The sequence below is a fragment of the Dipodomys ordii genome, unplaced genomic scaffold (assembly GCF_000151885.1).
Source record: "Dipodomys ordii isolate 6190 unplaced genomic scaffold, Dord_2.0 Scaffold249, whole genome shotgun sequence".
Lineage (NCBI taxonomy): Eukaryota > Metazoa > Chordata > Mammalia > Rodentia > Heteromyidae > Dipodomys > Dipodomys ordii.
The window spans coordinates 508,067-519,101 of record NW_012267465.1 but is presented as its reverse complement, the minus strand read 5'-3'; the positions used below and the strand labels follow the sequence as shown (position 1 = coordinate 519,101).

The window sequence follows — 11,035 nt, the reverse complement described above, 5'->3', positions numbered from 1 at the left end:
GGCCGCGGGCGTGCTGGGCCGCCAGGGCCAGGGTGAAGGCAAGCGCGTCGGGGCGCAGCTCCGGGGGGTCCGCGTCGAAGGCCGCCTCCCGGGCCCGGCAGCCTTCCACGAACAGCCGTCGGCGTTCCTCGATGTCTCGCATGATGCGGACCGGGATCCTGGGCGAGTGGGTCAGGTAGTGGTGGAACATGCGCTCGCGGATGGCCAGCAGCCCGGGGGGGTCGTGCAGCGGCGGCGCCGACGCCTGGCCCGGGACCCGCCGGGATCGGGCCGCCTCGGCCAACAGAATCGCCTGCATCTCCCGAGCCAGAAACCGGCCGCTCGCTCCCGCGTCCAGCACCTCGCGGATGTCATCGTCCACGGCGCTCATCGCCGGGAGGCCGCGCCGTCCCCGCAGCTCGGACATGGTCGTCCCGTACCGCCCGGGCACCGCGCCGTGGTCTTAGGCAACGCACCAGCACTCGTAGAGCTCCTCTGGGCGCATGTGTGGAGGCTCGGCGTCCGCCAGGGCGCGATGCGCGTGCGTGGAGGTTCGGCGCCCGCAGGGAAGCCACTGCGCATGCGTGAGTTGGTGCAGGTCTACGTGGTCCTCGAGCGTCCCCTAGCGTCTCCAGGTGCCACTACGTCTGCAACCCGAGTCTGAGTTCAGTATTGGGAGGGAGTGCCCTGTAAGATTTTGTTCCAGCTCGCTTTTTTTTTTTCCTTTTAGTGTGTGACGGTCCTAAGGGCGCTGTCCCAGAGCTGCTTATGTTCAAGGCTAGCGCTCTACTACTTGAGCCACAGCTCCACATGCAGTTTTTTGGTGGTTCCTTGGAGAGAGGAGTCTCATGTTCTTGCCCTGTATGGCTTCGAACCGAGATCCTCAGATCTCAGCTTCTTGAATAACTAGGATGACAGGCCTGAGCCACTAGGGCGCCGCTTCCAACTCCCTTCTTAACGGCACTCTGCAGATTTTACATGTGCAAACTTGAAGCAGCCCTTCAGTTGCCTTAAAAAAAAAACCAACGTTTTTTTTTTAATTATTATTATTCTTTGCTAGTCCTGGGACATGGACTCAGGGCCTGGGAGCTGTCCTTCAGCTTCTTTTGCTCAAGGCTAGCACTCTACTACTTGAGCCACAGAGCTTCTTTTTCTTTTTTTGGTCGGCCATGAGACCCGAACTCTAGACCTGGGTGCTGTCCCTCAGCTCTTCAGCACAAGGCTAGCTGAGCCACAGTACCACCTCCAGCTTTTTCTGCTTATGTGGTGCTGAGGAATCAAACCCAGGTCCTCAAGCATGCAAGGCAAGCACTCTACCACTAAGCCACCTTCCCAGCCCCTGGCTTTTTCTATTTTCTGAGGTACAGAGAAATTGAACCAGGGCTTCATGCATGCTAGGCAAGCACTCTACCACTAAGCCACCTTCCCAGCCATTTCTTTTTTTGGTCCAGTTGTGGGTCCTGAACTCTGGGCCTGGGCGCTGTCCCTCAGATCTTCCGTTCAAGGCTAGCGCTCTACCACTTGAGTCACAGCGCCACTTCCAGCTTTTTTCTTTTTGCTTAGGTGGTGCTGAGGAATCGAACCCAGGACCTCATGCATGCAAGTCAAGCGCTCTGCCACTGAGCCACCTTCCCAGCCCATCTTTAACATTTCTTGTGTGTGTGCATGTGTGTGCATGCGTGTGTGCACATGTACTCCGGGCCTGAACAATATCCCTGAGCTCTTGTGTTCAATGCTAGGGCTCTACCACTTGAGCTACAACTCCATTTCAGGTTTGTTGGTGGTTAACTCAGATAATGATATCACAGACTTGACTGTTTGAGTTGGCTTTGAACCTCAACCCTCAGATCTCAGTTTCTTAAGTAGGTAGGATTTCAGGTATGAGTAACCATTGCCTGGCTCAAGATAAATTTTGTTGTTGTTGTCAGTCAAGGGGACTGGACGCTGTCCCTGAGCTCTTTTTCTCAAGGCTAGCCTTCTGTCATTTTGAGCCACAGGTCCACTTCTAGTTTTCTGATTCATTGGGGATCAGAGTCTCATGGATGTTCTGCCAGGGCTGGCTTTGAACCATGATCCTCAGATCTCAACCTCCTGAGTAGTTAGTATTACAGGAGTGAGCCATGGGAGATTGAGATAATTTCTTAATGAAAATGCAACATATGGGCAGGGAAGGTGGATCAGTGGTAGAGCGCTTGCCTTGCATGTATGAGGCCCTGGGTTCAATTCCTCAGTACCACATAAGCAAAAAGAAAAAAGCCGGAAGTGGCGCTGTGGCTCAAGTGGTAGAGCGCTAGCCTTGAGCTGAAGAGCTGAGGGACAGCGCCCAGGCCGAGTTCAGGCCCCATGACTGGACCCCCCCCCCAAAAAAATATAAAGATTACAAACTGAGTAAAAGAAATGAATAATCAAGAAGGAGGATTGGGTGAGTGGGGGGAGGATGGGAAGGGATGGGAAGGGGAAACAAAGGAGGAGGCTACAATGCTTGATAAGAAATGTACTCATTATCTTGCCCATGTAATTGTAACCTCTCTGTACAGTATTTTCACAATAAAAAAATGTTAAAAAAGAAATGAATAATCAAAAAGTTCTGTATTTTATAGCAGGGTGCTGAGGGCTCATGCCTGTAATCCTAGCAACCCAGAAGACTGAGATCTGAGGATCACAGTTCAAAGCCAGTCCTTGCAGGAAAGTCCATGTGCTTCTTCTCTCCAATTAACTACCAAAAAGCTAGAAATGGAGCTGTGGCTCTAGCAGAGCAGGAGCACTGGAGCAAAAACAAAAGAAAACAAAACAAAAAACCTAAAGGACAGCATCTAGCCCTGAGTTCAAGCCCCAGAACTGGCACAAAACAAAAACACAAAAGGAAAAAAAAAAACCTGTGTAGTTTTAAAAACACAATGTATTGGCCTGGCGCCAGTGGCTCATGCCTGTAATCCTAGCTACTCATGAGGCTGAGATCTAAGGATTGACATTCAAAGCCAGCCCAGGCAGGAAAGGCCATGAGAGTTTATCTCCAATAAACCACCAGAAAACCCAGAACTGGCGCTCTGACTCAAGTGGTAAAGTACTAGTGTTGAGCTGAAGAGCTGAGGGACAGCGCCCAGGCCCAGAGTTCAAGCCCCTAGACTGACGAAAAACAAAACAAAACAAACCTACACAATTTATCATGTAACATGTACAACATATACTTATCATTTGAAATGTCTCAGGGAGCAGAAAATCAGTCTCACAGGACAAACTTGAAGTGACACAAGAGAACACAGACTTAAACATAGTCAAATTCTTTCCACTGCTTTGCAGTTCTACAGATACAGTTGCAATTTTATTTTTATTTTTTTCTGATCCTGGGCCTTGAACTCTGGGTCTGGGCACTGTCCCTGAGCTACTTTTGCTCAAGGCTAGCACTCTACCCCTTGAGCTACAGTGCCACTCCTGACTTTTTCTGATTAATTGGAGATGAGTCTCATGGACTTTCCTGCCCAGGCTGGCTTCCATCCATGATCTTCAGATTTCAGCCTCCTGAGCAGTTAGGATTACAGGAGTGAGCCACTAGTGCTCACACCTGCAGTTGTAATTCTTTTTTTTTTTTTTTTAGCCTGTCCAGGGGCTTGAACTCAGGGCACAGGCGCTGTCTTTGAGCTTCTTTGGCTCAAGACTAGTCTTCTACCTCTTGAGCCACAGTGCCACTTCCAGCCTTTTCTGAGTAGTTTACTAAGAGTCTCATGGATTTTCCTGCTTGAACTGGCTGTGAATGGAGATCCTCAGATCTCAGCCTCCTGAGTAACCAGGATTACAGGCATGAGCCACCAGCATCTGACTAGTTATAATTCTTCCCCTCCCCCCAGTAGGTCATGGTCCTTGAACTCTGGGCCTGGATGCTGTCCCTGAGCTCAAGGCGAGTGCTCTACCACTTGAGCCACAGTGCCACTTTTGGTTTTCTGGCAGTTCATTGGAGGTAAGAGTCCGGAGGACTTTTCTGCCTGGGCTGGCTTTGAACTGTGATCCTCAGATCGAAGCCTCCTGAGCAGCTAGGATTACAGGTGTGAGTCACTGCAAGTTGTAATTCACTATCATCACTATCTGGCTCTTCTTCATAGACTCTACTATTGGCAATTTTTCTTCATCCAAGGCTCAATTAAAACAACAACCAAAAACCCCTTTATTTTTCATGAAATCACATGGGACGACCAAAACTTTTATTATTATTATTTTTCTTCATGAAGTCACATGGGGGGGGGAGAGATCATTTTTATAATGCCAGGGAAAGGGTGAAAAATCTAGAGCAAACACAAACTCCTAGATCAATCACAAACTCAAAAGTCAACATTACAGGAGTCGTCCAGTGGTTTCAACATTATCTTTTTTTTCTAATCTTCATATTTATTAGGATGATTATTTTATTTTGCAGGGCTGGGAATAGAACCCAGGGAGGAGGGGAGGGGAGGCCCTAGGGCCTGCCAGGTTGTGCTGCTCCACCGTTGCCTCTCCCCGCCCCCCCCCGCCCTCCCCCAGCCCCTCTATTTCTTTTCTGATGTTGTTTTTCTCCATCTGGGGCCCTCACTCTAGACTTAAAAAAAAAAACAACCAAAAGGAACACCAAACCCAAGTTGCAGGATGGATTTGACTTGAAAGCAGAGGTTTTTCTCGGAGCGGTTGGTGGCGTCCCGGGAGCTACTCCCTATTGATAAACTTATCGCACCCAAGTTCTTCGATCAGGGGATTGATCACTTCGGAGGCGGTCAGGGCTATGGTAAACGTTAAAATGTCGAAGTCCACCCGCTGAGGATTTCGATGATACTCGGCATCGAACGCGGCCTCCCGGGCCCGGCACGCTTCCACAAATCTCCGCCGGCGTTCTTCCAGCTCCTGGATCCTGCCGGGAGCGATCGGGTAATTCTCCAGGTAATGGCGAAGGAACTGCTGGTAATTGATGCCTAGCACGCTAAGGGGGTGTCGGAGGCGGAGATAGGGCAGCGCAGCCAGCGCCCCGGCGTTCCCGGATCGAGACCGGGGTCTGCTCTCGGGAGCTTCTTCTTCCAATGGTTCCCCCAAAAGTCGAGCTACCTCGGCCATCCGGGCGTCCCTGGCCGCCGCCGCCGCCGCCATCGGGCCGCCCCTGGCCGCCGCCACCGGGCCTCCTCCCCTAGCCTCCGCCATCCGGCCTTCCCGGGCCGTCACCATCCGGCCTCCCCTGGCCGCCGCCGCCACCGGGATCACCGGTCCATCCCTGGCCGCCGCCAGCGGCTCGTCCCTGGCCTCCGCCATCGGGCCTCCCCGGGCCTCCGCCATCGGGCCTCCCCGGTGCTCGTCAGGCTGCGCCGCGGCCGGCGCCCGCCTCCCGCCGCCTACCTCGGCTGGCGGGATGTCGCCGTCCCCGCTCGCTGCGCCCGTCGAGGGGACACCGCTGCTGCTGCTGCTGCTGTCGGCGGGCAGCTGGAACATCTTACGGGGCGCCGAGGGTCAATGACCAGACTCCCGGAATTAAAATTCGTTGTTTTTTTTTTTTTTTGGAAAAAAAATATATATAATATGGAATAACGTGGCCAGGAGCGACGCCGTGCGTCCACGCGAGAGCGCGAACACGAGCGCAATGCGCACCGGGGAGGACGCCGCCAGCGCAGCCACGTGCGCAGGCGCAGAGCAGGCAGCCACGCCGAAGGGCCCCTGCGCACGCGCGGTAGCTATGGACGCTGACTGCGGTCGCTATGGAAGCCACCACCTAGCGGCTGGGAACGGTCATGCATCTGAAAGAGCGGAATGGGGACTGGCCCGGGGTTTTATTTTACATTCCGACCAGTTCAAGGTTTATTACTGAAATTTTAGTGGAATTTTTTTTTCCCCTACAGGCATTCTCAAGGTTCAAAGCTAGGACTGTTCTCTCTTCGCAGTGATTATAATTCTACCTTCCATTATAAAGACATTCTAGCCAGTCACTAGGTGGCTCTTACCTGTAAAATCCTATAGCTAGTCAGGAGGCTGAGTTAGGAGGTTCCAGGTTCAAAATCAGCCCAGGCAGGAACGTCTCTGAAACTCTTTATCTCCACTTAACCAACAAAAAGTCAGAAATGGAGCTGTAGAGCAAGTGAGAGATCACTAAGCTCAGGGACAGTGCCCTGATCTTGTAATAACGCGGCCTGGCCCACTGGAGGGACGGGGCATGTCACCTAAAGGGGCTGGGGCGTGGTGCTGGAGGAGGTGGTGTCGAGCCCCACATGCTGAGCTGCCTATTGGGATTGGACAGGGGGGCAGCTTGGGTGAGGAGCATGAATGGTGGTCTGAAACCATTAGTGGGGGAGGGCCCGGAGGAGTAGGGGAGAGAGCAGAGGGAGTAGAGTGGAACGTAGTCCATTGGAGTCGGGGAGTAGAGAGACGGGGAGAAGAGAGGGACAGCAGGAGGGGAAAGCCTGCTAAGTGGAGCAGGGCAGGCCTCCTCCGGAGGTCATTTGGGACCTCCCTCTAGAGAGAGGCCTGTGGAGAGGCACCTCCTGGAGCAGGGCAGGGCAGGCCTGTGGAGAGTGGAGAGGCTGCAGAGAAGGAGGAAGGGAAGAAAAGGAAAAGCCTTCCCCTTTGGAGCTTTGGAGCTTTGGAGGTCTGGGATTGGAGGTTTAGGGAGTGACTAATTGGTGGTTTGTAGACTAATAAAGGTGGGGGCTGCCTATTGGAGGCTTGGAGGTTTGGTGGTGGAGGCTGCTCTTGGTTCTGGGTGTCCAGCCCAGGACTAGGTAGTCACAGGCCCCCTTTCTGGTGTAAATAATATAAATAAATGTTATCTCTAACTGTGCCTTGATGGATTGTCTCGCTCTTTGGAAGTCGTATTTCCAGCCCCAGATCCCATAGCTATTCTTCTTCTAGAAACTGGGATTTCTCCCTAACCATGAAGAGCTGGACACAGCCTGTTCAATGTGCTCATGAGCAGAAACAGCAGTGGGTCCTGAGCAAGGGTGGGGATGGCATTTGGGTCCAAAAGGGGAAAGGTTTGCCTACCAAAAAACCGCGGACCAAATCATATTGGATCCTGAAATGGAGGTGACAGGAATTCAAGGCAAGAACACAAGAGGCAGACAATGATGCAGGGGGCAGGGGTAAGGTTTATTTGGATCTTACAGGAAAGGAAGGAGATACACTTGGGTGGAGAGAGGAGTGAGTCCAGAGCTGGGGCACAGAGCTGTCTGGCCTCGTGCTGGGGCTGTGCGGGTCTAGCAATGCAGATTCCCCAAAAAGATACTTCTCCAGGCAGGAGAAGTCTTCCGCCTCTGATGTGGCATAGATGTGGAGAAGCTCTTCTGTACTGCAGGGAAGGGGTACCTCCAAAGCCTCCAGGGTCTGAGAAGGTGGCAAGAAACCGAGTCTGGGGGCCTCAGGTGCTACAGACTGCTGGAGCTGCTCTGGGCCTTGGTGGGCCCCACTTTTGGAAGGCAGCTGGGGGCTGAGGGTGGGAGCCCCAGGGATCTGGGCCTCGGTGGTGGCCTGGCCAGGGGAAGCTGCTGGGGACACAGGCAGCTCCTTGGCTTGCTGCTGCTGCTGCAACTTGGACACCTGGTTCTTAAACCAAGCCTGGGGTAGGGAAGAAAGGAGTGTGGGGGCTGGGAAGGTGGCTCAGTGGTAGAGCGCTTGCCTTGCATGCCTGAGGCCCTGGGTTCGATTCCTCAGTACCACATAAACAAAAAGAAAAAAGCCGGAAGTGGCGCTGTGGTTGAAGTGGTAGAGCGCTAGCCTTGAGCTGAAGAGCTGAGGGACAGCGCCCAGGCCCAGAGTTCAGGCCCCATGACCAGACCCCCCCCAAAAAAAAGAAAGGGGTGTGCGTGAATAAAGGAGATCAGAGCACCAGAGACTCTTCTCTCCCTCCACCTAGTGGGGCCTAGAAAAGGTTCTAATGTCAGCACATAGGGAGACCCTTCCTGAAAGATAATTGTCTGGGGGAGCCCAGTGGTCCCCCATGGATGTGCTGGGCCCTGCCTGCTCCTGGCAAGTGTCAGGAGTGGAAGATAAAGTTGGGGGAGGCCCTGGGTTTGGGGGTGACACATGGACGGGCACGCACCTTCACCACTGACTGGTCCAGCTGCAGCTTTGAGGCCAGGGCCTGGATCTCTTCCCACCTGGGGCGCTGGGTGAGTGAGAACCACTTTCTCAGCTCGAACAGCTGGTGCTCCGTGAATCTGGTGCGTCTCCGGCGAGAAGCTGGCACCTGGTCTGCAGCAGAGAGGACACACAGGACAGGTTCCTGACAAGCCTCCATCTGGGGTCCTGCTGCCTGAGCCTGCTCCGAGGACCAGTAGCTGGTGGGACAGGGCGGCCTGGGCCCTGCTCCTGGCCATCTTGCTGGCCTTCCTCTGTCCCCTACCCCCCAAAAGAGTCCAGATTTTGCTGAGGGTGGACAGCTATCATCTCTGCTCTTTGAGGAACACAGAGCAGGAGAACTGTGGTTCAATGCCAGCAAGGAGAAAGTGTGTGAACACATTTCAGCTAACAATGATTGGAAGAATAAAACAGATCCAGCCAGGTGCCGATGGCTCAGGCCAGTCCTCCTAGCTACTCAGGAGGCTGAGATGAGGATTTCAGTTCAAAACCAGCCTGGGCAGGAAAGTCCATGAGACTAATTTCTAATCAACTATCAAAAATTAAAAATCTAGGCTGGGAATATGGCTTAGTGGTAGAGTGCTTGTTTAGCATGCATGAAGTGCTGGGTTCAATTCCTCAGGACCACATAAACTGAAAAAGCTGTTGGCTCAAGTGGTAGAGTGCTAGCCTTGAGCAAAAGAAGCTCACGGGCAGTGCCCAGGCCCTGAGTTCAAGCTCCAGGACTGGAAAAAATATCTGGAACTGGAGCTGTGGCTCAAGGGGTAGGGTGCTAGTCTTGAGCAACAAGAGGGCAGTGCCCAGACTCTGAGTTCTAACCCCAATATAGGCTCAAAACAAAACAAAAAAGACACAAAATGCCCCCATCAATTTTCTTGTTTTTGTTTTTTGGGTCCAGTCATGGGGCCTGAACTCTGGGCCTGGGCACTGTCCTTCAGCTCTTTAGCTCAAGGCTAGCGCTCTACCACTTGAGCCACAGTGCCACTTCCGGCTTTTTTTTTTTTGCTTATGTGGTGCTGGGGAATCGAACCCAGGGCCTCAGGCATGCAAGGCAAGCGCTCTATCACTGAGCCACCTTCCCAGCCCAGATAACCAGTTCTTAACACTGCAATTGGCCTGACAAAATCCCATCCCAGTCCTACGTCCTCTGAGCTTCTCTATGCCCTTCCCTGTGCCCCCTTTGCTGCCCACAAGTGCCAGCTTACCTACCGTGGAGGCCTCAGTGATGCCTGCTGTGCCAGCCAGGTGAGTTCTGATGGCGCTCTGGAGTTCCAATGCCCCACATGTCTATGAAGTTTGTATTTAAGTAGAATGCTGGCGGTCTCCACCCTCTGGGACACTCCCTAATCTCCTACCCACTCATGCTTGAATAACAGGCATGGGTTCAATTCCTCAGTACCACATAAACAGAAAAAGCCAGAAGTGGCGCTGTGGCTCAAGTAGTAGAGCGCTAGCCTTGAGCTGAAGAGCTGAGGGACAGCGCCCTGAACTCTTCAACTAAAAGCAAACACTCTACCACTTGAGCATAGCACCACCTCTGGTTTTCTGGTGGTTAATTGGAGATAAAAGTCTCCCATACTTTCCTGAACAGTCTGGCTTTGAACTGTGATCCTCAGATCTCAGCTTCCTGAGTAGCTAGGATTACAGGTGGGAGCCACCAGTGCTTAGCCTAAAAAAAATGAGATTCTTATCTCCAATAAACTACTCAGAAAAAGACAGAATTAGCACTGTGGCTTTAGTGGTAGAGTGCTAACCTTGAACACAAAGAGGCTCAGGGACAGCACCCAAGCCCTGAGTTCAAGCCTCTGGCAACAACAAAACTAAGAAACAAAAAAGGAATCTCACAGAGTTTCCTCCCAGGGCTGGCTTTGAACCATGATCCTCAGCCTGCTGAGTAGGTAGGATGACAGGTGTGAGCCACCAGTACTCAGCCAAGATTATGGTTTGTTTTTGTTCTTGTCTTTTGCTTTTAAATATGACTTTCTTTTGGGGCTTGGGGCTTTTTGAGGAATAGGCCTTCAATTGCCATCTTCTTTTCCACCCAACCCAGAAGAGCAGGGAGTGGTTGTCCTAAGCCGAGAATTAGAGAAGGATGGACATGAGATTAGGGTGGGGATCACCAGGTTTGCTTAAATACAGAATTCATAGGCACCTTGGGGCATTTGGACTCCAGAGCTTCAGCAGAACTCACCACGTTGGCTACAGGGAGCATTGCTTAGCCCTGCAATGGCAGGTGAGCTTACACTGTGTGAGGGTGAGGGGAAGGGATGGAGAAGATATGGAAATGCCAGCCGGGCACACAAGGGACAGGTGTGGGGCTCTGTGTGGCAGTCCTGGTTTTGCCAGGCTACTGGACACATCTGAAAATTGATTACTTGAGGAATCTTCCTTGCATTCTCAGAATAGCATCAGTGTCTAATTTTGTTGGGCTCAACTGGAGTGTTAATTGAGCAGTTTTGGATGTACCTTCATCAGGAAAATTGGTGGAGGGGCTGGGAAGGTGGCTCAGTGATAGAGTACTTGCCTTGCACGCATGAGGCCCTGGGTTCGATTCCTCAGCACCACATAAGAAAAAAGAAAAAAGTCAGAAGTGGCACTGTGGCTCAAATGGTAGAGCACTAGCCTTGAGCTGAAGAGCTGAGGGACAGCGCCCAGGCCCAGATTTCAGGCCCCATGACTGACAAGAAAAGAAAAGAAAATTGGTGGAGTTTTATGTTTGTTTGTTTTTGTATCCTTACCTTGGTTTTGGTATCAGGGAAATGCTGGCTTGTTAGAAAGGGTTCAGTAGGGTTCAATCTCTTCTTCCTCAGAATACTTAGGGGCATTGGCATTAGATCTCCATTCAGGGCTGGTAGGATTTGGCAATGGAGCCATCTGGTCTGTGGCTGTTCTTTGTCAGGGGGATCTTATTACTTCTGTGTTCTTGTTGAACATGATAGAGCTAGTCTAATTTTTTGGGTGTTTTTTTGTTTGGGGGGGG

At 52.1% G+C, this 11,035-nt stretch overlaps 2 protein-coding genes across 2 annotated transcripts in view; both read right to left on the bottom strand.

Moving 5' to 3' along the window:
- Nucleotides 1–445, bottom strand: part of Eid2b (EP300 interacting inhibitor of differentiation 2B) — a 3,974-nt gene extending 3,529 nt beyond the window's left edge. The window contains exon 1 of the mRNA XM_013036097.1: nucleotides 4–445. Coding sequence (XP_012891551.1) covers nucleotides 4–406 — 403 coding nt within the window. The 5' untranslated portion in view covers nucleotides 407–445. The remainder of the gene's footprint in view (nucleotides 1–3) is intronic.
- Nucleotides 446–4,508: 4,063 nt separating this feature from the next.
- Eid2 (EP300 interacting inhibitor of differentiation 2) lies at nucleotides 4,509–5,581 on the bottom strand. Its single transcript, XM_013036106.1, has one exon. It carries the CDS (start codon nucleotides 5,419–5,421, stop codon nucleotides 4,651–4,653), a length of 771 nt encoding a protein of 256 aa, XP_012891560.1. The 5' UTR covers nucleotides 5,422–5,581; the 3' UTR covers nucleotides 4,509–4,650.
- Between the last annotated feature and the right edge of the window lie 5,454 nt (nucleotides 5,582–11,035).

What these genes read in the sequence shown, in the direction of transcription:
- Eid2 (XM_013036106.1), bottom strand. Translation starts at nt 5,421, where the DNA reads ATGTTCCAGCTGCCCGCCGACAGCAGCAGCAGCAGCAGCGGTGTCCCC.